The following is a 25372-nucleotide window of genomic DNA, read 5'->3' on the forward strand; positions in this document are numbered from 1 at the left end:
TCCCTTTTGAAATCTGCTTTTTTTCTTTCCCCAATTATTTCAGGCCTTTTGCTGATCTGTCTTTCTGTCCATGTTTCAGGGGTGACACTTCCAGAACTTTCTGAGCAGTTTGCCTCACCCGAGGTTGCCCCACCTCTGCTGTGTAGGCTGGTGGATGTGATTGAGAAGTATGCTATGGACATTAAATGAATGCCACCGTTGTTAAATAAATCCATTATTCCTGATGTGGCTTTTCTTTTGCCAGAAATATTGGTACCTCGAATTTAGGGTAAAGTACGTTGTGTAAACATAGCCCAAATGCTGGATTTTGGCAAAAATATTATAAATTGCAATCACATGACTATGGAACAGAGCCGTAAATGCGGTCCAATTGCCAAGCATGCCAAAAATGGGCATGTAGCCGTGAGGAGTATGGATGTTGGAACTTTGAATTCATATTAGATTTTTAAATAGCTTTTGGGGGGTATGCTATAACTTAAAAGTTCACCAAGCAACTAGTTGCTGGTGCGCTCTTGTCATAAATGTGACTCGGGGCAACATAGAATAAAATAGTTAATAACAGGTATAAATCATTAGAAACAATTAAACCAGAGGTGGTTTGGACCAGTTTGCCTGAACTGGTAGTGGAAATTGTGGGTAAACTGGCTTTATGTCAGTGATGGCGAACCTTTTTCTTACGGCATGCCAAAATTGCGCGCCCTCCCCAGCCTCCAGAGGCTTTCCTGAAGCCTGGGGAGAGCGAAAAACAGCCCCAGCGGACGAACCGGAAGTTCATTCTCTAACTTCCGGTTGCCCGTTGGGGTCGTTTTCCGCCCTCCTCAACCTCCAGCGGCTTTCCTGAAGCCTGGGGAGGGCGGAAACAGCATCCTCTGGCCCTCCGGAAGGGCGAAAAATTAGCTAGCCGGAGCGCGCATGCCCACCAGAGCTGATGGCTGGCGTGTCATCAAATATGGCTCTGCGTACCACCTGTGGCATGCGTGCCATAGGTTCGCCATCATGGCTCTATGCTGTCCCATTTAGGCACATTTTCAAGCCAAAGCACATGCACAGAAGGCTAAGTGCATTCACGGACAGGGCGTGCGTGCTCACGTAATTTATAAGATATAGCCCAATATAGAAAATCTCTATCAATATAATCAAAATGTACCAAAGCTGTACTGTAATATACAATTATCAAATACAATTTTTATCAGGTGCAGGTCTTTGCCCCCAAAATGATTTTCATAAATACCTTGCTTACTAAAAATCAAAGGAAAAACTGGGGGGGGGGGGGGGGATGGAAGAGAGTTCCATGTTATTTTCAAAGTATTAAATTAGATTTTGGTACTACCCAAGATGAGAATACCTCTGACCCCTCAGTGTCACTACTGTCATAGCTTCTCCATTTTTATCAATTCCTGGATTTAGGAATTTTGGTAAGCCAAGCAACTCAAGGCAACCAGTCTAGAAATTATCACTTCATCACAAGGATTGTGGCTTCCTGTTATTGTGCCATAATTTTGAGCCCAGGGCAATTGCTTTGGGCATTTATAGCCCCCCCCCCCCCCAATCCTCCCTCTGTACCCATGAACAAAAATACATGATTTTTTTCTTCTATTTCTAGAGTTGTCTTGGAGAGAGAGGAGGACAGCATATAAATTTAATAAATTTTAAAAAGTCTTCCCTTTTGAAATCTGCTTTTTTCTTTCCCCAATTATTTCAGGCCTTTTGCTGATCTGTCTTTCTGTCCATGTTTCAGGGGTGACACTTCCAGAACTTTCTGAGCAGTTTGCCCCACCCGAGGTTGCCCCACCTCTGCTGTGTAGGCTGGTGGATGTGATTGAGAAGAAAGGTGAGCCAAAGGAGACAGCAGGGTGGTGTGAGAAATTTGGCCCAGAGGCAGGTCCTGCAAGCTACACAGGGGATGCTGGTGTGGAGGGTGCCTTTTGAAGCTTCCCTGCTGGTGTTAAGACAGTCTGGATGGAAGACCACCTGGTGCTTTTTATGGGGACTCAGTTACACGACTGTTGTGGCCCGCCAGTGGAGCTGGCAGCAGATTCAAACGGGGAGGAGGTTGGGGAGAAACATGGGCCAGTCCTGGAGTCTGGGGAAGGCTCTGATGACAGCTCTGTGTCGGAGACAGAGAGGGGGCCAGAGCTGTATGCCAGTTATCAGCTGCCTTCAGAGTCAGGCATCAGTGAGGCAGACGAACAGCTGGAGCCTGTTCCCGGTATGCGCAGAGTTGCCATACAAAGGGAACAGCTAAAGAACAGGGGTCAACTTGGGAGTAAGGCCGATGAATGGCCCTTCCAGAGGAAATAAAAGAGGAGCGAAAGGGGAGTGGAGTTTGCAGGAGGCAATTAGTTCGCTTAAAACTCTGAGATTCCTTGCCAGGTTTTGGAGATCTCGGCCTGTCAGCTCTCCAAGCCAGAGAAGGTCTGTGACTGTAAATTCTCCCCTGAAAGACTTTGCTGTCTGTGAATGAACATTATTCACATATTCATGATTTATGAACAGTAATTTAATAAAAAGGGGTTTTTTGTCAGGACAAGGAGTTTGCTTCATGCTCTTGGGAAGCCTAGGTCAGAACAATGACTGATAATAAAGAATCAGTGATTAATGGGTTGAGTTACCTAGATTTCTTTTCCCACTTTCAACTGACAGGAGCTCATAGGATAGCTTTAAGAAATTCTCCCAATCCAATTTACCTCACAGGGTTGTTGTACAAAAAATGAAGGAGGGAATAGAGCCCTATTAATTGAATTCCTGAGCGAAAAAGCAAGATATAAATGTAATAAAGTAAAAGCAAGCAAAATCAATGGCTTGTCCATACCAAATGGAGTATAAATAGTTCTAGTGAGGCCCTATTTTTTTAAAAATAAATAAATTTGTATTATTAATCCCTTGCTTTCTAGGTACCAAGGGCTTAACAGAAGGGAGGAATCATACTCAGAGCTGGTGGCTCAGAGATTCTCTGGCTCAGGGGTTGTTGCAGGAATATTGCAGGTTCTGACAGGTTCTGGAGAACCGGTAGCGGAAATTTTGAGTAGTCCAGAGAACCGGCAAATACCACCTCTGGCTGGCCCCAGAATGGGGCGGGAATGGAGATTTTGCCATATCCTTTCCTTGCCACACCCACCAAGCCACGCCCACGGAACCCGTAGTAAAAATATTTGTGTTTCACCACTGGGTTGCTAGTTCAAAATAGGCTTGTGGCCAAAGTTCTCAATGCGTAGCCCATCTTCTCAAAACCCCGGTTAGGATTTAGCATGTTGGGTAGCGCACAGACAAATCAGCGGAATTGGAGTTGAACAGAGGAATATATTGGCAGGGTTATTTCCTGTCGTTAATTCTCTTCAGAGGAGGGTGGGGTGCATGGAAAAGCTGTCTTCCCTCCCTTGTTGGAAGGGTTGATTCCCCCGGGATGCTGGCGCTAACCCTAAGATTTCCGCTCTGCGGCCAAAGTAGATAAACCCGCATGAGTCAGTCCGGTATAATGATTGGAGTTAACAGGCGAGGATTGGCAAGGCCAAATTCATAACTTGAGGGGTGGAAGCTCATCGGGTGACATTATCCCAATCGGCCTCCTTCTGCCTATCCTAACAGGCTTCTTGGTGTAGGTCCCGAGCATCTTAAAGGAAAGGATGGGATACCAAAGTATAAATATGAAGATGTGCAGGTGGGCAAACAGGAAACAGTTCCTTTTCCTAAGCCTTGGCTTTACTCCTTCCATTTTTATTTCCCTGCCTCCAAAAGTCCAGCGTCCCCAGCTCCCTGCCCCCCCCACCACCACCAGGAAGGGGGAGAGGGGGTGAAATCTCCTTTGTGAAGCTAATCCAATCTGCTGTGTGTTGCTTTTGCAGGGTTAGACAGCAAGATGCTCTACAGAACATCTGGCTCCGAACTAAGGCAAGCACTGAGAACCGGTAAGAACCAGTTCTGCGGGGAGCAAGCAAGGCTGATCAGATGGAAGAGATTAGAGGCTGCAGCAGCAGCAGTGCCTGTATTCAGACCGAGGCAGGGAGGACAGAGGCAAAGAGATGAGGGTGGTTGAGTGAGGCAGAGCGCTTCTTTCTGATTTAAAAAGCCCGAAAGCACCCTGTGAGTTGGGAGCCCATTTAGTTAACTCGCTCTCAGTTCAAAAGCGGAGGGAAGCCGGAGGGTTATACCACCCACCCGCAGTGCTCTGTATATTTTTCTGTGGGTTTGGGTGGCCTTGTGTTCTGCAGGCAGAAGATCGCAGGACATTGCCAAGTTGGCCACCTCAGCCTCAATGGGCTGTTTTGACTGGCAGGAGGCCACTCTTGTTCAAGATCTACTTGGGTTTTCTGCATGCGTAGGAAGAGAAAGTAAATTGGGAAACACTGGACACATTTAAATCTGGGAAGCATATTTTGGTTTCCCTCTTCTTGCAAAATGGATGCCGCGGGGGTGGGTGGTGGGTGGGTGGGTGTCGTGCATTCACAACATGGCTGCCGCCATAGAGATAATTAGTCACCAAACAACCACTTACCAGAAGGAAAACAGATAAGCTTGCTTTTTGTCACCATCCCTAAAATCCCTCCCAAGTTCCTGGCTTTCTCAGTTTATCTTTGTCAGGAAATGGCGATCCTAGACACATTCCCATCCCCATTTTTATTTTCTAAACTCACATTCAGTTATTTATTTAAGTAGCTGATACTTGATGCTGGATTCCTTCTGAAAGTCAACTTTTGCTTAGATGGGCTGCCATGTGCGTGGATGCCAAAACCAGCAGCAGCCACACTGGTGCATCTCTGAACTTTTCAGCTGCCATGTTTTGAATTCCTTCCGTTGCCTTTAGCCCACGCAAGTTAGTTTAGGTCATCTGGGAAGTGCTTGTATTAAAAGGAACTTTAAGGCAATTGGAGAGTCAGAAGGCCTGGTAGGTGTTGTAAGAAGATCTACAAGCAGTGTTAGTGATGGGATTCAGCCGGTTCGCACTGGTTCGGGCAAACCTGTTGTTAAATTGCCACCCACCCACCCCCACTATCAAAGTGGATCCTGGGCGCTGTGCTACAATGGAGAAATGGGCAACGGAGCAGCCCACGCGAGGGAAGGAGAAGGACACTTTCCCTCTTCCTTCTCCCTGCTCCTCCTCCTTCCCTTGTGCCGGCCGCTCCGTTTCCTGTTTCCCAATTGCAGCACAGCACCCAGGATCCACTTTGATAGCAGGGGGGGAGGGGTAATTTCACAACCGGTTCATCCAGGGTCAGGTTGACCGTCGTGGGAAGCTCTTCCCGCATGTGTGGTGGAGCTGGAGGACGGGGATGGGCCTCCCACAACAGCCAACCTGACCCCAGACGAACCGGTTGTTAAATTATTGGAATCCCACCACTGCTGCTGCTGGTAGAGGCTGGATGAAATAAGTGAGCCAACAGTCATCCAACATGTCATACTTTAAGACCTGTAGAGTCAAGGTGCCAGAAAGTGATGGTGGAGCACTTCCTTGAGTTCAGCTTGCGTTTCCCATTGTCAGAATCATCGGGATAGTCAAGGCTGTAAGCTTGGAGATGGAAATCTGGCCAGAATGAACCAGGGTCAGCTTCTGAGTCGCTTCCTGGAACAAATCAGGGTTCCAACGGATGCCCTAATTAACTCACGAGCCTCGAGCAGACCATGATTGGTTTGTGAGTTGACATTCTCGCTGTTTCTGTCCCTGCAGACTGGGCTGTGACTGACAATTTGGAGACCTTGGATGTGCATTCCCTGGGCGAGGCTCTCAAGGGGTACCTGCAAGATCTGCCAACCCCCGTGGTACCCCCTTGCGTGCACGGTGAAATCTTACGAGTGCTCCAAGGTGAGAAGAGTGTCAGGCTTCCAAATAGCACCCAAAAGTAAATCAGAGTCCGAGGCAAAGCATTCCTCAAAGTTCCAATTTATTAAGAGAGCCACGTTGGCACATCTGGGAAAACCCGAATCTGAAAGCTTCCCGGTTTTCCCCACCCAGTTGAAAGTTTAAGATCTTGCCCCCACACCCACAAGTCCATCACATGGTCCAATCTCCCACTGCCATGCTGGCAGTTCCACCTATCCAGTTCCGGTCAGGTGCAGAGGTGCAAAGACAAAGGATGACCTTGACTTTCGAGAAAGAATTTTGTTATGGCTACATCGCATCTCACTCCGTACAATCCCCCCCTCCCATTTCCCCACAATAGAAAATGCATAGTAGAATAACAGAAAGTATGGCAGGCCAAAGATCCAAAAGAAAAGATGGCTGCAGGCCTGACAAAGAATTTTGTAAGGAAAGGAAAGCTTTAGAGTTGAGGTTAGGCAGGAGGAGAGAAGCAAGAACAGCTGCAAGCTGGGACAAAGAGCAGGAAGTACGGGCCTGGCAGAAGAGGACAGCTTTTTTAAAAAAATAAACACTGACTTAAATCCTTTTTGCTCGCCTTACACGAGGAAAGGATCTAGCACAGCTTATGTAAAATCAGTAAGAGAGAGATTTGTCCCAGCATGTAAGCTTACAGCAGAGGCCTTCAAACCTGGCCGCTTGAAGACTTGTAGGCTTCAACTCCCAGAATTCTCCAGCCAGATTTGAAGTCCACAAGTCTTCAAGGGGCCACGTTTGAAGGCTTCTGGCTTACAGTGTAAAATGCACAGCATAAAAGAGGGGGAAAGAAGCAAGGCTGAGAAGGGAAGAAGCAATCAATCCATCAATTAATCCGGGGATCAGCTCTTAAAGTTCCCTTCATAAAAAGATCTGAGACACGGGAGAAAGCCACGAGGACTGACCTCATATCCCGATTCTCTGCCTTTGCTTCAGCCTCTTGTTTTCTCAGTCATTTTGCCCCGTAACTTCTGGATTCCCTCCATGTTTTTTTTTTCCCTCCCAGGATTTAATTTGAACGCTCGGTGGGGTTCTAGGTGCATAAGGCGTGCCGGTTTCCCTAATCTTACTAGCAGACATAGACAGTATGCCCAACCTTTGGATGCAAAGATGTGTTGGAAGAAATGCCCTTCTGGGTTCAGTTCCAAGTGGGGAAAAAGACACTGGAAACATGGAGGTTGCTTGGAAAGATGGTTTAATGTTGGACAGGACCATGTGGCTTGAGCTCCTGAACAGAAAAGGGGGATCATATGCTTCCAGATGTTGGGTGAAGAAGAAAAAAGGGCAAATGCTGAAAGTTCCTGGCTTTATGCCCTCTCTGGCCTTTGATCTTGATCTTGTATTCTGATTGGTTGTCAGACTCCCACAGGGCCATGCAGGGGCAACTCTCTAGGCTGTGAGTCTAAGTTTGGTTGGGCATCCCTTCTTCTCAGGTGCCCTGTGGGGAGATGGGTAAAGGGCTAGTACTATCATGCCTTAATCCCATCACCCTGGAGCTGGAGGCGGAGATCGTTGTTATGTAGAATAGACTGACTCAAGCCTTTTAATGGCCCATTAACAAAAGTGGGGCTATTAAGAGTGAGTCTCTTTCCTACCTAAAAAACATGTCTCTCCATTTCTTATCTAGGGAAATATAATATTCTGCCTTCTTAATATTTCCCAGGATATTTCATTTTTCTAGCAGAGGGGTGGGTTTTAACTTCCTACAGACGCACAGATTCTCAAGCCTCTCTCTCTCTCTCTCTTTTCCTTTTGGGAACCGACTCCTGCTCCTCTCCAGATGTTCCCCAGCCGGAGCTTTGTCAAAAGCAGCTGCTTTCAGTGTTGGAGTCTCCAGCCATACCTCTGCCACACCTCCTCACCTTCCAGTTCCTGCTCCGGCACTTTTCCAAGGTGGCCGAACAAGCCGAAAGCAATGGGTTGTCGCCTCGGATCCTGAGTGAGATCTTTGGGGTTCTGCTCCTTCGGCTCCCTGCAGCTGCCAGGTGGGTGACCTCCCCCCCCCAACCCTGAGCTTACCAAATATCCTCTGTCAATGAAAGAGGAAAACTTAGATGTTCAAAAATTATTTTCCTAAAGTGAGGAGCTCGGGCTCTGAATTTCTTTCATTAGCTGAGCTGCACAGCTGCTGCCCCCGTACACTCTGATGCATAACCTTCTCCTGTTCCTCCCACAGCTCTGAGATAACGCCTGATTTTCCAAACCTCTTCCTGGAGACCCTTCTGCAGGCAAAGGACACTGAGCCAGACCTTCCCCCTCCAGGTAAGGAAACCGTGTGTCTTTGTGTATGGTGCAGGAGAAGGGATTATGGGGAACGGGTGCTTGGCCTAAGGAGACAAGTAGATGCGAGGGTGGGCTGCTAGGAGTTCGCAGGGGTTTGGGAGAACCTCTAGCTAAAGTTCTGTGCAGTTTGGAGAACCCCCAAATCCCACTCCTGGCTGACCCTGCCCACCCCACCCTGTCCCTCCCAGGACTCCCCACGTTTTGGATGTAGGTAAGTGCAGGGCACAGGCGGAAGCTTGGGGAGGGCAAAAAACGGGTCTAATGGAACTTCGGGGCTCCGGAGCCTGGGGAGGCTGTTTTTGCTCTCCCGGAGGGTCAAGGAAAGCCTCCTGAGCCAGGGGAGGGCAAAAAGCTCACCCCACCACCACCCCCGCCCTTGTGCAGGAGGCCGACTAGGCCACGCCCACCATGGCCACACCCACCCAGCAACCAGGCAGAGAACACCATGATAAAATTTCGGAAGGTCAACCCTGGGTAGATGTAGTTGGAACACGGAAATTCACCAGCGATTCCTCCAGATGTACTGAACAGCTTCATTGGTTAGGAAGTTGGAGATCAACACACCTGGAGAGGAACAGGTGGAGAAAGGCTAGAAAGGGTGTGTGTGTATGCGCTGAATGCCAAGGTCCCTAGTTTGTTAAACCCCTCCAGGGTGGGTTGACTCTTCTGCATATAATCGAGAGGAATGGGAGGAGTGATGCAGTGGCCCAAAGGTGGAGCTCCTGCCTCACAATCAGGAGGCTGTGAGTTGGATCCTAGGTAAAGGCAGATATTTCTCTCTTGGGCACAATTGAGAATGTATCTGCCGAACAAAACTCCGCGCTGGTGACAGGAAAGGCATCGGGCCATTAAACACTCTGCTAGCTACATTCAGTTGCCCAGACTCCACTCCGCAAGGGATTATGGGGCTGTTAAAAGAAGATGATGAATGGGAGGACTTCCTTATTATGAAATACTACTGGGTCTCCATGCTCCTTTTCAAATAGCATGGTAGCCTTCCAGGATGCAGTCGATAAGGGTTCCTTTCAGCCGTCCCCGTCTTCTCTTTTCCAGCTCTGCCTCCGAAGCCTCCCAAAGCAAAACCGGCAGCAGTTTCTCTCACCAACGGGAATGGCACCACCCTGCAGGATGCAGAGTGGTACTGGGGAGACATCTCCAGGTAAAAGAGTGAGGGGGGGGGGGACGGGACACCCAAGTGAGCTAGACTGTAGTCATGGGGGGAGGGGGTACGTGGGAGGAAGAATTGGGTCCGAATTGGACTTTCTGGAAGTGGGATGGAAAAGTTTGTTGAGGCTTTCCTTGCTCTCTCCATAAAACCTTTCAGTAGTTAATTCAACCGTAAATGGGTCTGGCAGTCTTTCCTCTGTCAAAAATGGTACCTCCAGGTAATTTTCAGGAAACTCTTTAAAAGAAGAGATTTAGAACACGAAACATAGAACAGTAGAGTTGGGAGGGACTTTGGAGGCTTCTAATCCAACCTCCGGCTCAAGCAGGAGACGCTCTACCAGGGGTCAGCAACCTTAATCACTCAAAAGTCCCATTTGGACCCGTTCCCCACAGAAACGAAAACACCGGGTGCCACAAAGCCTTCCGGTGCCTGAGCGACTACAAAACTAGCATATGTAGTTGAATGAAACGTTCTTTTTCTCTTCTGAAACTTTTATTTTCTTGGATTTATCCATGGTTGGCCTTCCGGGGGTCAAAAAGCTCAATCAATCGCATGCCGGCGAGTGTTGCACATTAGCAGTTGCGGCGCATATTTTGAGTGACAGGGAGCCACAGCAGAGGGATGAAAGAGCCACATGTGGCTCCAGCGCCGCGGGTTGCTCTGACCCCTGCGCTATGCCGTGTCAGACCAATGGTTGTCTGAATCGTTTGGACCCTGGCAGGGATTGACGCCTCCTTGTGGATTTTGAGAGTCAGGTGCTCCTCGGCAGTGAAAGGTGCCTGGCGTTCTCTGTCCCATTTGCCACTTCCTTGGGGCTGTAGGAGAATTGGATGGAGAGGATCTCACTGTTGGAAAGCCAGGCCTGGCACTAAGGTTCGAAGGACAATATTGCACAATCTGGGTCAAGGTCTCCGTGTGCTACAAGTTGCCCCAGTCCCTCTCTCTCCACCCAACTTACTTCGTGTGGGATTGATGGGAGGATAACATAAAATCAGAGGGGATTAGCTCTTAGGAGAATATTAGGGAGATGAGTGTCAAGCAGCAACTAAACGGTGGTTCCAGGTGGGCTGGAGGTGTGTATGTGCAGTGAAAACACACACAAACACGCGCATTCTTTTGAGGCTTGTTCTGTGAATTCCTCCTGAGACATGATACCACCATTTTGGATAATAAAGAACTCTCCTTCCCTTTCTCCCAAGACCTGCCTACAATTCTTATTGCCTTCAAAAGACGGCCAATGTTATTTTCCATTTCTCTTGGCCCATGACTAGCCCAGAGCACCTATTCCCTTCCCTTCTCACATAGAGAGTATCAGGGAACTAAATAGAGCAGACGGACAGGGTAGAAAGAATACAAGAGGACCAGTGTTCATTCTTTCTTATTTTTTTTCCTTTTCCTTTCCTTTCCTTTTCCTTTCCTCCTCTCTTCTGCTCCCCTCCCCTCCTTTCCTTTCTTTTCCCCTCCTCTTCTCCCTTCCTTCCCTTTCCTTTTCCTTTCCTCTCCTCTCCTCTGCTCCCCTCCCCTCCTTTCCTTTCTTCTCCTCTTCTCCCTTTCTTCCTCCCTTCCTTTCCTTTTCCTTTCCTCTCCTCTCCTCTGCTCCCTTCCCTTCCTCCCCTCCTTTCCTTCCTTTCCTCTCCGCTGCTCCCCTCCCTTTCTTTCCTCCCCTCCCCTCCCCTCTTCTCCTTGTCTTTCTTTCAGTTGGGCTGCCTTTAAATTGTATAAACAAACAGACTTTACAATTAGATATGGCCACCCGTGTGAAGCTATTTACTCTGGTCGAGAGATTTAACTTTCTAGAGGAGGCCTGGCACTTACAGGGGCTCCTCCAAATAGCATTGCCAACATGTTCCAAATACGTTTGTGTGTATGGAGATCGTAAGTCTTGATCCAAATCGTCCTGCCTCTTTTTCAGGGAGGAAGTGAACGAAAAACTCCGAGACACTCCTGATGGTACCTTCCTGGTGAGGGATGCTTCCAGCAAGATCCAGGGTGAATATACATTGACCCTCCGGTATGTCCCAATTTCACTTTGATGGGGGGGCTGGTAGGATGGAATATGCAGTTGGGAGAGGGGGGCGGGGGGGATGACAACAGACACACAGAGCTTTTCCAGAGAAAGGCCCGAGTTAAGAGATTGCATAGTTCCAAACTAGAAAGGGGAACAGAAGAGGCTTAGGGTAACCACATCCTAGAACCGGGATGGCGAACATATATGGCACACAGAGCCAGAGTTGGGTTGCTGCTGGTTGGGCCCAGATTGGCGAAACCAGTAGTACTGATGGCGGGAGGCTCTGCCCACCCACCTGGACACATGCGCAGAAGCATTGAGTGCATGTGGGAGCACGCCCAAACCGGTAGTAAAAAAATTGGAAACCCACCTCTGCACAGAGCCCTCTCTCTGGGCACGCGCACTGGCCACCTGGTCTTTGAGTTTCCAGTGAGTGCGTGCATGCGTGCCAGCACAGGTCTTCGCGCACACCGGAAACCTGAAGACCAGCTGGTCAGTGTGCAAGACCAGCTGGAAACCCAAAGACCAGGTGGCTGGTCATGCGCACGGGCGTTCCAGTTTGGGCACTGAGTGCGGAAAAGGCTCGCCATCACTGCCCTAGAATCTCTCAGGATGTATCTGTTGTGGCCCAGCAGCGGCCGGCTGAGCTGTTAGTGGACTCTGACAGCTCAGACCATTATGGGACTGCTCTGGAGGATGAGGAAGACTCTGGAGGGTGTTTGGAGTCAGAGAAGGAACTAGAGAGGCCTGTTGGCCACCAGGTGGCGTCTGAGTCAGGGAGCAGTGAGGAGGAACAGAGGGAGGTTGTCCCTGATGTCCGTGTGTGTAGAGCTGAGAGGAGAAAGGAACAGCTATGGCGAAGACATCATAGAAAGAAGTAGGGACAGCTGGCTAAGGCTGTGGCCCCTCCCAAAGAGTTTATAGGTGGAGCGACGGGAGGAAACAACAGTCCATTTTACTAGACGTTTAGAAAGCATTCCGTAAGTTTAATCTTGGTTTCTTGAAGATAGCTTTCTAGACTCCTAGCCAAGGGGTGGTTTTATCCATGTAATTAGTCGTGGCAGACAGCTAAGCCGGTGTCTGCATATCCATTGGAATCACGGGACAGAACAATATCTAGTAGGTTAGAAAACTATAGCTTTAGTTTGGCAAGATTCTGTCCACTAGGTGTAAGCAATAGACTTGACTGCATCTCACTGTCTCTTCTCTGGGTTTGGGCTTTAGAGAGGATGAGAGGCCCAGGCATGCAGTGGGGAAAGAGACAAGGTGGAGAAGTGGTGTGTTGCTTCTGAGCCTGGATGGGTTGAATGTCGGGTCCTCCATCTCTCTTGACAGGAAAGGGGGAAACAACAAACTGATCAAGATTTTCCACCGGGAAGGCAAATATGGCTTCTCAGAGCCACTGACCTTTGGCTCTGTGGTGGAACTCATCAACCACTACCGGCACGAGTCCCTGGCCCAGTACAATGCCAAGCTGGACACTCGGTTACTGTACCCAATCTCCAAGTACCAGCAGGTGAGAGGTGATTGTTACTCGCTGTGCACCAAGAGAATGGAAACAGGATGCCAAATCACCTGAGCACTTCCTGAGTGGAAGGAAGTCGCCTGATCGGAAGTGGGTAGAGATGTTGGTTATGGTTGCTAAGTGAAACGTCTTCCTCGAGAAGCAGCCTGATGCTGGATATTCAGAACTGAAGTGGAAGATATCTACCATATTTTTCGGAGTATAAGACGCACCGGAGTATAAGACGCACCAAGATTTTGAAGAGGAAAATTTTAAAAACAAAAAGGGCATGCATAGCCTTTAGGAGGCTTATAAAGTTCTCCTGCGGGCTGGGGGGAGGGGGAAAGAAACTAAAAACGGCCTGTTTTTTGTAAAGATGGGTGTGTTTTTGTCAAAAAATTAAAAAGGGCATGCATAGCCGTTAGGAGGTTTCCAGAGTGCTCCTGGGGGCTGCCCCCCCAAAAAAAAACAAGCAAAAAATGGCCTGTTTTTCACTCATTTCTGCCTTCCCCAGCCCCCAGGAGCACTCTGGAAGCCTCCTAAAGGCTATGCACGGCCATTTTGGTGAAGGGGGTGGGGTTTTGGGAGGCCAAAAATGCTGTATAAGACACACCCAGATTTTCATTCTCTTTTTTGAGGAAAAAGAGTGCGTCTTATACTCTGAAAAATACAATATCACCATCTTCGGTTTGATGCATGGCCCATTGAAACACACAGCTGGCCTATGGCCCAAATGGGACACTGGGCTGGATTTATGATCCAAAGCTTAGGCAAATTCATAGGGGAATTTAGCTCCATGTATCAACAAGGCCCCAAAGGTGCTTTTTCAAGAGGCAGCAGGACTTTCTGTTTTTTCTTTGAAGACGTTTGGCTTCTCATCCAAGAAGCTTCTTCATAAACGCATGGCACAACACAGGAGAACAAATCCACCCGGACTAGATTCAGCATTTACATCTGCGTTTAAAAGATAAAAGCCACTCTATTGTAGACAGCACGGTCCACATTTTGGACAGAGAGGACCGCTGGTTTGAAAGAGGGGTCAAAGAGGCCACCTGTGTCAAAACTGAACAGCCCTCTCTCAACAGAAGGGGAGGGATAGGACACCATCTGTCTCCAGTTTACAACACAGTCCTTTCAGCAGCTCCAAGAAGGCTCCACACCCATTTGCACTATTCAGGTGACCTTGACAATACTGGATAAACCTCCAGGTGGCCTTAAGAGCTCTTTAAAAGGATGCAAATGACCAGCTGTCTGCAAGGAGTATAAATCGTTTCATTCCCCACCATCCAGTCAGAGCTGAAGAAGCTTCTTGGGTGAGAAGCTAAACATCTTTAAAGAAAAACCAGAAAGTCCAGTTGCCTCTTGAAAAAAACACCTTTGGGACAACCATGAACTGGATGACTTGAGAATCTCCATAGACCAGTAGTGGGTTCCAGATCCCATCACAGCCGGTATGCAGCGCACGGGGCTGGGTGTCCTCGGGCACGCGAGCTGCTCACGCATGCGCACACTACCACCCTACAACACCCAGCTGCTCAGCGGAGGTCACGCAGGAGCCGCACGCTATGCGTCTGTGTGCAATTGGCCCGTTTGCATCAAAAAGGAATGCGGGCGGGCAGGTGGGCCAAACGAGCCACCGTTCCGGTAGGGTGGCCGCTGCTCCTGGTTATCACCGGTACGCCCGTACCGCCCGGAACCCACCACTGCCATAGATACTCCTACCAGTATCAACAAGTTGAGACGGCTGAGCAAAGCCTCCATATCTAGCAGCAGTCGTATCTTGTAAGCCAATTGTGCAGAAGAAGCAACATGAAGGGAAAAGAATAGTTCCCGAGATTTATGTGCTGCCCTGTGCAGTTTCTCTACTGCCCTCGCTGCCTTCTCTTTGGAAAGAGAATGCTGAGCTAGTCAGCTCAGCCGCTAGAGCTGCTAAATTTAAAAAATGGATTTAGATTAATATATCAGAAGGTGACATTCGGCAGCAATTAACCACGGCAGTCTTAGGTGCTCTCTGTCCCGGCAACCTGGAGGCATAATGTGCAACTATTTCCATTATTCCTACATTTGGAAGGCAGCAGACTTGAAAAGGCTGTCTTGGGTGAACCAGGCATTAATCTTCAATTAATCAGTGGAAGAATTGGTCTGCTGGCCTCACTAATTTACCAAAAAGAACACCGGGAGGGAGGAATATGCAAGCAATTCACTGTTGGAACAAAGAAGGGAAAAGTGGCTTTCTCCGAACTGAAGAGGAGCCAAGAGTCTTAAAACCCAGGAAGGTTACATTACGGAAAGTTGCCAACTCTGCTTTTCCCAGAGCAGTTAAGCTAACTGTCTTAAGGAGGCTTTCCTTCGTTCGAGAGAAACTTGGCAAAAGTATTTTGGAGTGTCTTGCTTTGGGGGAGGATCCTCCATAGGAACATCTCTCATATCATTTCCAGGGATGGTAACCAGGGGTGGAATTCACTTACTGTATTTTTCAAGAGTATAAGACGCACCTTTCCCCCCCCTAAAAGAGCGTGGAAATGTTGGTGCGTCTTATACACCAAATATAGCCATTTTTGGCTTCCTGAAGCCCCTCCCCCGCATCCCATTTTTGTGTAAAAGGGGTCGTTTTTTGCAAAAACAGGCGTTTTTGCCTTCCCGCAGCCCCCAGAAGCACTCTGCAGGCTTCAGCAGGGCTGGGGGAAGGCAAAAAAAACCCCCATTTTTGCAAAAAACGGCCCATTTTCCACCTGTTTTTTTTTTCTTCATTTTTTTCTTACTTACCTCCCCAAAATCTTGGTGCATCTTAAAAACTGGTGTGTCTTATAGTCCGAAAAATATGGTACCTTCCCTATTGGTTCGCAAATGTGAGTGTGCGCACCTCCTTCTGCACATGCGCAGTGCTCACACATTGCATCAGGAGCCTCCCACAGTCGCCGCTACCGGTTTGCCCGAACCGGAGAGTACCGGCTGAATGCCACCTCTGATGGTAACGGTCGTTCTCTTAATCCTTTGCTCTTTTTTGGCAGGACCAGGTGGTGAAGGAGGACAGCGTGGAGGCAGTTGGGGAGCAGCTGAAAGTCTATCACCAGCAGTACCAGGACAAGAGCCGCGAGTACGACCTCCTGTATGAGGAATACACACGCACCTCGCAGGTACTTATGGCCTGCCCAAAGCGCGTGCGTGCCTGAACCCCCAACACAATGCACAGACGGGCCTCCGCACCCACCCGGTTCATGCACGCATGGGCTCTGTGCATGCACTCTGCGCTTGCACGACAGAGACCCAAAGACCAGCTGGCCGGTGGGAGGCGCGCATGCGCAACAGAGCTGAGCTGGAGCGACGGCTCACGTACCCACAGAGAAGGCGCTGCATGACACCTCTTGCATGCATGCCATAGGTTCGCCATCATGGTACTACGGAGTTCTTACAACCCCGATTCACACTTACAACAGTGCCCCACCGCCACCTGCAGTCACGGTGACCCAAGTTCAGGCACTCAGCAGGCAGGCATCGTTTATGATCATCTGCAGCAACCCCCAGTCACGTAAAAATACGTTTTACAACACTTTTGCTGAAAACGTGCACTTCTGGTTTGGGGCAAAATTGTACCCATAGCAACCCATGGGTTGGCTTAGCAACTGCAGCGTTAGCTTAACAGCCCCTGAAAAAAAATCAATCTTGCCACTGTCACAGTTTCCTTTTTGTTTTCCCCCTGTGTCAATCCTCTTTATTAGTTTATAATATAAAATACAAAAGTAAATAATAGGGGGGAAAGGGAAGAGAAAAAAGAGTGTAGAGAAGAAGGGAAAAGGAAAGAAAAGGCATTGATTTCCGACTCGCTTTGGTGCAGTAGAAAAAGGAGTAACATCCAACCTCAACTTGATACTTTTACATAGTAGGAGTTGTGGCCCACCAGCGGCCAGCAGAGCTGGCAGCAGATTTAGACAGTGGGGAGGTTGGGGAGGAACATGGGCCAGTCCTGGAGTCTGGGGAGGGCTCTGATGAGGGCTCTGTGTCAGAGGCAGAGAGGGGGCCAGAGCCGTATGCCGGTTATCAGCTGCCTTCAGAGTCAGACATCAGTGAGGCAGATGAACAGCTGGAGCCTGTTCATCTGGATGTGCAGACGAAGGGAACAGCTAAAGAACGGGTCAACTTTGGAATAAGGCCACAGGTGGACGATGAATGGCCCCTCCCAGAGGAAATAAAAGAGGAGAGGAAGGGGAGTGAAGTTTGCAGGAGACAATTAGTTTTCATGACTCTCTGAGACTCCTTGCCAAGTTTTACAGATATTGGCCTATCAGCTCTCCAAGCCAGATAAGGCCTGTGACTGTAAATCCTCCCTTGAAAGACTTTGCTGGATGTGAGTGAGCAGAATTCACAGGAAATTAATAAAAGGGGTTTTTGTCGGGACACGGAGTTTGCTTCATGCTTTTGGGAAGCCTCGTTCAGAACAGTAGTATCAACTAGCCATTTCTATAGCAACAGGTCAGTAAAACCCAAAATCGAAGTTTAATTTTTTTTCCGCCTCAAGCACAAAGTCCAGAAGTGGTTTCCAAATAGAAACAAAAGTACTCGTGATTTTCGTTTCTTTTATCAAAGCAGTCAATTTACCCATTGTGATTTACAACTTGGTGGGTTGGCTCCGTTATGGTCATTCAGGACTTACCTGTACCTGCTACCTATTCATGGTGGGTTTCCGTAGTACTTCCTCTTGACTTCATCGTCCTCTTTCTCCCTCCTGCTCAGGAATTGCAAATGAAACGGACGGCCATCGAGGCCTTCAATGAAACCATCAAGATCTTTGAAGAGCAGTGCCAGACGCAGGAGAAATGCAGCCGGGATTACGTGGAGCGTTTCCGGAGGGAAGGGAATGAGAAGGAGGTGCAGCGGTGAGACTCTTTCAGAATAAAACTACATCTTTCTAAACCACCTCCCCCTACACGGGCTGAATTTCACAGAACAGAGAAGAAGGCGGATCCCAGGAAAAACAACAATTTCCAGTTAATTGAAATGAATGAAGTACAGCTGATAGGGTTGATCCCTATGTGTTTAATTTTCCCCAGCTGGCAAGTTAAAAGCTAGAATTTTCAGGCAATTCTTGGTGCTGCTCTGTGGCCTTTCAAAATGCTTTTATTGTGGGCCACCATTATTGATTTGAAAAACCTCTGCAGGACTATTCGGATGGGAAAGCACCAGGAAACAGCATTATAGGTTAGACTGGGGGGAAAAAATTTATACGCTGAGACAAACCACTTCTGTAGTCTTGTCAAGAAGGCAATGTGGTTGTGCCTAAACTTGGGGGGAGAATTTCTCGTTTTTACTGTGTGCTCATCTTGCCGAACCTCAAACCCAAAAAAAGACACGTAATTCTTCCAAGATGTGCTCGTTATTGTTTCACACCTATAGGCAAAATCTTGCCACACTGAAGGCTCTACTATCTGCTTCTACAATACTGTATATTCTGTGAACCATTAAGCAGGGGCCATTCTCACCCTCTTTCTCTCACACATAATAATATCTGGGCTGAATTGTTTCTTCTCTGGAACAGGGATCTCCAACCTTGGCAACTTTAAGACTTATGGACTTCAACTCCCAGAGTTCCTCGGCCAGCAAAGCAAAGCTGGCTGAGGAATTCTGGGAGTTGAAGTCTTAACGTCGCCAAGGTTGGAGACCCCTGCTTTGGAATGCAGCTGCTGGGGATCTCCTGCTACTCCTTCCTGCTGGGGATCCACCTCCTCATTACATTCCCTCGCACATCCTAACAGAGCTCTTATTTATTAGATTTTTCTATCCCCACCTTTATTACTTTATAAGTAACTCAAGGTGGCAAACATATCTAAATCCTCCTCCTATGTTTTCCACAATAACTCTATGATATGGGTTTGGGCTGACAAAGAGTGACTAGCTGATAGTCACACAGCCAGCTTTCGTGCCTAAGGTAGGACTACAATTCACAGTCTCTGGGCGACTTGCTCAGAGTCACCCAGCTGGCTTTCATTCCTAAAGCGAGACTAGAACCAGTCAGCTTTCTAGTCCCTAAGATGGGACTAGAATTCAGTCTCCTGGTGATTGGCCCAAAGTCACCCAGTCAACTTTCATGCCTAAGGCAGGACTGGAACTCATAGTCTCCTAGTTTCTAGGCCAGCACTTCACCAAACTGCCTCTGCTAAGGCAACTTCTGAGCCTTTCTTGCTTCTCTAACAGCCTGTCCCTATCTTTTTTTTCCCCCTAGGATCATGATGAATTCAGAAAAGCTGAAGTCTCGCATTACCGAAATACATGACAGCAAGATGAAGCTGGAGCAGGACCTCAAGCAGCAGGCCTCCGAAAACCGGGAGATCGACAAGCGCATGAACAGTCTTAAACCTGACTTGTTGCAGCTGCGCAAACTCCGTGACCAGTACCTAGTGTATGTGTTCTTCATAACCATCCTGAGAAATACAAGCATAAATGCGGTTTAAAATCTGCCTTCCCTAACCAAATGGGTTGGATATCTATACGGGTAGTACTCATCTTACAACTGGTCTCTTAGCGACCAGTCGAAGTTGCAATACAATGTAGAGTAGTGTAGTGTAGAGCAGAATAGAATAGAATAGAATAGAATAGAATAGAATAGAATAGAATAACAGAATTGGAAGGGAGCTTGGAGGTCTTCTAGTCCAACCCCCTGCTCAGGCAATAAACCATATACCATTTCAGACAAATGGTTATCCAATCTCTTCTTAAAGACTTCCAGTGTTGGGGCATTCACAACCTCTGGAGGCAAGCTATTCCACTGATTAATTGTTCTAACTGTCAGGAAATTTCTCCTCAGTTCTAAGTTGCTTCTCTCCTTGATTAGTTTCCACCCATTGCTTCTTGTTCTACCCTCAGGTGCCTTGGAGAATAGTTTGACTCCCTCTTCTTTGTGGCAACCCCTGAGATATTGGAATAATGCTATCATGTCTCCCCTAGTCCTTCTTTCTATTAAACTAGACATACCCAGTTCCTGCAACCGTTCTTCATATGTTTTAGTCTCCAGTCCCCTAATCATCTTTGTTGACCCAGATCCAAAGTTATAATGGACACATACAGAGTCATGGGCACTTTTGGGCACTGAACAACTGGCCCTCTTTTGCAGCCGTTTGAAGCATATTTGAGGGGGGATGCCTATTGCAGGCAGTGGGTTTGCTTAACAATGGCCGCATTTGCTTAATGACTGCTGCAGAAAATGTCATAAAATTGGGGTCAGTCTTGTAGGTGGCTTGCCGTATGATCTTCCTAATCTATGATGGAAAATTCTGGGTTCCATTAGGGTCAAAATGAAGAGCTACCTTGATTTCCAGCTGCCTTTCTGATAGTGTAATCCTGCCCCCCAGTGGCCTGTCCACAAAATGCAAGTGCTCACCTAATTCAGTGCTTAAGCAAGTACAGACCTGCAAGGCTTGCAACCTGATTGCTACTGTGTGTAAAATAGTTAAAAGCCTAAGAAAAGTGCTGATGACAGCTATCCAATGAATGGCTTTGCTTATCTGAAAGGGGCATGACCTGCTTCTAAAATGTTAGGGTTAACAGAACATTAGGGGACGCGGTGGCTCAGTGGCTAGGACACTGAGCTTGTCGATCAGAAAGGTTGGCAGTTCAGCGGTTCGAATCCCTAGCACCGTGTAACGGAGTGAGCTCCTGTTATTAGTCCCAGCTTCTGCCAAACTAGCAATTGAAAAGCATGTAAAAATGCCAGTGGAAAAATAGGGACCACATTTGGTTGGCAGTTCAGCGGTTCGAATCCCTAGCACCACGTAACGGAGGAAGCTCCCATTATTAGTCCCAGCTTCTGCCAAACTAGCAGTTGAAAAGCATGTAAAAATGCCAGTGGAAAAATAGGGACCACATTTGGTTGGCAGTTCAGCGGTTCGAATCCCTAGCACCACGTAACGGAGTGAGCTCCCGTTATTAGTCCCAGCTTCTGCCAAACTAGCAGTTGAAAAGCATGTAAAAATGCCAGTGGAAAAATAGGGACCACATTTGGTGGGAAGGTAACAGCGTTCCGTGCGCTTTTGGCGTTTAGTCGTGCCAGCCACATGACCACAAAGACGTCTTTGGACAGTGCTGACCCTTTGGCTTAGAAATGGAGATGAGCAGCACCCCCTAGAGCCGAGAACGACTAGCACATACGTGCGAGAGGAACCTTTATCTTTAACAGAACATTATATTAACATGACAGCTAAGTTTAAAATAGCTATTTAATGATTTTTTTTCAAAGCTGTTCTTTTAACTTTAGAATTTTTCCAACCCATTGGGGGAATGCAAATAAATTACCATTTTATAAATATGCACCAATGCCTTCTTGATGTGGTCACAATTGTCATTTTAATTTACTAGGCTTGGCTGCAGCCTGGAAGAGCAGCTTTTGTGCATGTCCCTTAAATGCTGTTTGAAAATGAGCAGTTTTTGTTCCTTTTTTTAATGCCTCCAGATGGTTGACCCAGAAGGGGACTCGTCAGAAGAAGATCAATGAATGGCTTGGTATCAAGAGTGAAACTGAGGAGTAAGTGGCTCCATTCTTATTTTTGCTCTGAGAGGGCTTGTCATCTCAAAGTCTCTTATGTCTACAGGACACTTTTTTGCATTCAGAAGGTTCCAGATTGAAACGCTGGTATGTCCAGTTACAAATGGACAGCTAGTAGGGGATTGGAAAGGCATCTTCGTGGCAGAGACTTCAGTTGAGCTTCTTATAACCTTCCGCATCCTGATCTGTCCTGTAGGAGGTCTAGCTTTAATTCCTATATCTTGAAGCCAACCCAGTTGGATAAGTGCTTACGACATAGAAAGAAATGTTTACAAGACATTTAGCTGGGTGGGTTGGTAGGGACCCCCTCTTGGACTTCTACCATCCCAGCATCTCGATCCAGCATCAACCCCAACACCAAGGAATGGGATGAGGTGTGGCAGTCCTAAGAGGAAATCCGACGGTGCCCAAGTAGTTAGCACTTACTTGCATTGCACTGCAAGGGCAAGCTTGCATTGTTTCCCATGGGCAAAGCAGAATCCTTTCCGTAAAACCTCATTGTTTGAGCTGGAGACTGACGCAGGGTCCTTTTGTCTATACCAGTTCAGTGGCTCCCATACCCCAGAGGGCCCACTCTAGCCTTCCAGGTCTTTAACCCACACACCAAGCAGATCCTCGGATAGTAGTCTCAATTTGTCATCATGTTCTCCCCAGGTCTACTACTGCTCCTTGCTGGCAGAAGTGAATTACTGTTCTCCTTAACTTCAAGTTGCTCTCAGTTTCCTATACAGAATAGCAAAACCCATCACCTCCCAGTTGCTCCCACTACAAGGACCACAACCACCATTGTACCACATCCAGCTGCTTTGCTGCAGGGCTGTTCTAGTTGCTCTTTCCTAAGCAGCAGGGCTGGCTGGGGAGAGGTCTTAAGGGGAGAGGGCACCATCATCCGAGATCCTAGAGAGGCAGATTGTCCTCTCACAGAGTCTCCCTGGGGGACTCCATGCCTTGGAATGAGACTTGGAGTTGCTTGATGATCTGGCAGAAGAAGTGGCTATTAACCTTTAGGCGTGCTTCCTCTGATTTTGTTTCTGCTTCAAGCAACTGGTAGGGGATGGAAAGTGTTAGATCGGGTAGTGAGAAGGCAGACACAGGCTTAACGTAACAACAGCTCTTTATTGTAGTGGAACAAGTCTGTACAATCCAGCAACTTCTTGGTCTGACAGCAGCCCTTTTATAGGGAGCTGTCAGACCTCTTAGCCAATAGGATTCAATCTCTGTTCCCGCCTGAACAGAGGACCTTGTTGGAAACTATAGCAGACAGAGTTAATATCTAACAGAAAGCAGGGGTGAAATGCTACCGGTTTGGACCGGTTCGCCCAAACCAGTAGTAAAAAAAATGCTATCAGGCGAACCGGTAGCATTTTTTTTGCTATCGGTTTGGTTCCGACGATCAGCTATGTGACAGTCAGCTGTTCCACACCATTTAGAAATCGCGCGGCACAGCTGATTGTCGCACAGCTGATCATTGGAACTACCAATCCACCCAAACCGGTAGCGTTTTTTACAACCGGTTTGGGTGGTCTGCTAGGTCCGACGATCAGCTGTGTGACAATCAGCTATGCCGCACAATTTATATTAGCTAGAAAGCAGGAAATCCTGCTTTCTAGTGAATCTAAATTGTGTGGCACAGCTATTCCTCCCCCCCCTCGCTGTTCTACGTACCTTTGCAGACTCAGAAAAGACTTCTTAGTCCTCCTTTTCAAGCGCTGAGCAGTAACGCCTGTTGTGCGCATGCATGTGTTTGGTGCGCATGCATGCAAAGTGAACTGGTAGCGAAATGAACCGACAGCAGACTTCAGAGCATTTCACCCCTGAGGGAAAGCCTCTAGATTGGTCTTTCTCAAGAACCTTGAATACAAACAGATGCTAGACGAGTTTCCCAATACTCTGGCTTGAGACCTGGATATCTGCAAGACGGTCTCCTTCAACTGGATCCTGGATCCCACTCTTTTGAATTGGAAAGAATTGGAAAGGGATTGCTGGTTCATCCTGCCCCACACATCCCTGCGACCAATTCGCTCACACAGAGAGGGACTTCTCCGGGTGCCGTCCGCCAAACAGTGTCGGGGGGCGACACCCAGGAGCAGAGCCTTCTCTGTGATGGGCCCAGCCCTGTGGAATGACCTCCCCCGTGACATCAGGATTACTTCCGACCTCCGCTCCTTCCGTGTACAGCTGAAGACCCACCTCTTTCAATTATCTGGCCTGGCTCAACCGTAATTTTTCTCACTCCTCCTGACTGTCTTTTTAAATTTTAAATTTTAATTGTACATTGGGTCTTTTATAATTGGGGTATTTTAATGGGGATTTTAACTGTCTAAATGTTGTAATTGGTTACCTCCTCCGTGCATGTGTGTCTCTGTATTTTTGTATGTTTATGTGTTTGTACACATGTTTCTATGTTCTATATGCCCATTGTACGCCGCCCCGAGTCCTGCCTGGAAAGGGAGCGGCTAATAAATTCAAATTTATTATTAATTTATTATTATCCTGTGAGATATTAAGGGGGTGGGGGTGGAACAAGACATTTCTGTTTTGCTGTGCTGGGTTTAGAAGTATCTTCCACCAGAAATCTGAATGGCCCCATCACCCCGATGTTCAGAAAAGCCATTAAAACAAAGCTGTTCAGGAGAGTCTTTATTTATGATCCAGCTGTCAGACCTTAATGCAAAAATGAATAGCGTTAAATGAGGTGTTGGTTTTAATGAATTTATTATTTGGGTATTGCTTTTCCCTTTCATTTTGGTTATTGCTGGGCATCATTTGGAGTTATTTTGGAACATGGGACTATAAAATTCATTTTCATGAATTAATAATAAAAGGATCAGATAACAGAAATTGGGCAAGGGCTCTACCACCAGCCTTGGCCTTTTGTCTCTGTCCTACTGCAAGTCAGTGCATCGGTTCACCAGGATAAATACCAGCTTTCCAAGATTTTAAATAAGCTTACCATAAAATGCAAAGGGATCAATATTTGACCTTGGACTGACTTCTGACTTCTAGATCTTTTTGTTTTGCATAGGCCTGGAATTCCACCACATCTATTGCCCTCTTAAAGAAGGAAATTGCTACTTTGTACCCTGTTTCCCTAAAAATAAGACCTCCCTGGATAATAATCCCAATCGGGCTTTTGAGCGCATGCACTAAAATAAGCCCTCTCCCGAAAATAAGCCCTCCCTGAAAATAAGCCCTCTCCTAAAACATTTAAGCACATGCGCAGCCGCTCCCCGTCATTTCTTGGGAGGGGGGATGTGCCCCACATGCAATAGCCATCCACGCGGAATGGCCTCATGGAGGCCACTCCCGCAAACCCTAGCTACCACGCTCCTTCTCTTAGTGGCAGCCGCAAAAAGAGCAGCAGGCCCAGTGACGCTAAGGCTGGCAAGAGTGTGCCAGAAACAGAATTTCCGGCCCTCTCTGGATCGGCTGATCCGCGAGCCACATGCCAAGGTTATGGGGCCTCCTGCACCTCAAAAATAATAAGACCAAGCTCTTTTTTTGGTGGTCAAAAGAAAATAAGACCGTGTCTTATTTTTGGGGGAACGCGGTAATAGGACAGAATGTTCTTTAGTAATATCTCATCATGTTGAAAGTGGAGAATAGAGGGTAGTCATTGGTATTTTGGAGGCAATTGTCAGAGTTCCAAGTAACATACCCACAGCTGGCCTACTGAGGCCATTTTGAGACTTCCATGCTGACAGCAATAACAATAGCACTTAGACTTACATATCACTTCACAGAGTATTACAGCTCTCTCTTAGCAGTTTACAGAATCAGCATATTGCCCGAACAATCTGGGCCCTCAATTTACTGACCTCGGAAGGATGGAAGGCTGAGTCAACCTTGAGCCCTATCAGGATCAAACTCCGGACTGGGGGCAAAGTTTGCCCGCAGTACTGCATTCTAACCACTGTGCCACTATGGGTCTCTATAGGAAGAATCTTAATGGGGTATTTAAGATACTTGGGATCCACCATAGGACATATCTTAAGACAAATCAAGGTGGAGGATTATGCCCATGGTTCAGGACTCTGGCAAGAAGGCTG

General features: G+C 47.6%; 1 protein-coding gene across 1 annotated transcript in view; it reads left to right on the forward strand.

Moving 5' to 3' along the window:
- Positions 1–25372, forward strand: part of PIK3R2 (phosphoinositide-3-kinase regulatory subunit 2) — a 45925-nt gene that overhangs the window by 15424 nt on the left and 5129 nt on the right. Inside the window, exons 3-14 of the mRNA XM_081943480.1 lie at positions 1739–1831; positions 3843–3905; positions 5663–5797; positions 7608–7812; positions 8004–8089; positions 9164–9269; positions 11191–11289; positions 12622–12802; positions 15802–15927; positions 17522–17664; positions 19008–19184; positions 21231–21302. Coding sequence (XP_081799606.1) covers positions 1739–1831; positions 3843–3905; positions 5663–5797; positions 7608–7812; positions 8004–8089; positions 9164–9269; positions 11191–11289; positions 12622–12802; positions 15802–15927; positions 17522–17664; positions 19008–19184; positions 21231–21302 — 1486 coding nt within the window. The remainder of the gene's footprint in view (positions 1–1738; positions 1832–3842; positions 3906–5662; positions 5798–7607; positions 7813–8003; positions 8090–9163; positions 9270–11190; positions 11290–12621; positions 12803–15801; positions 15928–17521; positions 17665–19007; positions 19185–21230; positions 21303–25372) is intronic.

This window comes from Natrix helvetica (assembly GCF_964273705.1).
Source record: "Natrix helvetica genome assembly, chromosome: 1".
NCBI lineage: Eukaryota > Metazoa > Chordata > Lepidosauria > Squamata > Natricidae > Natrix > Natrix helvetica.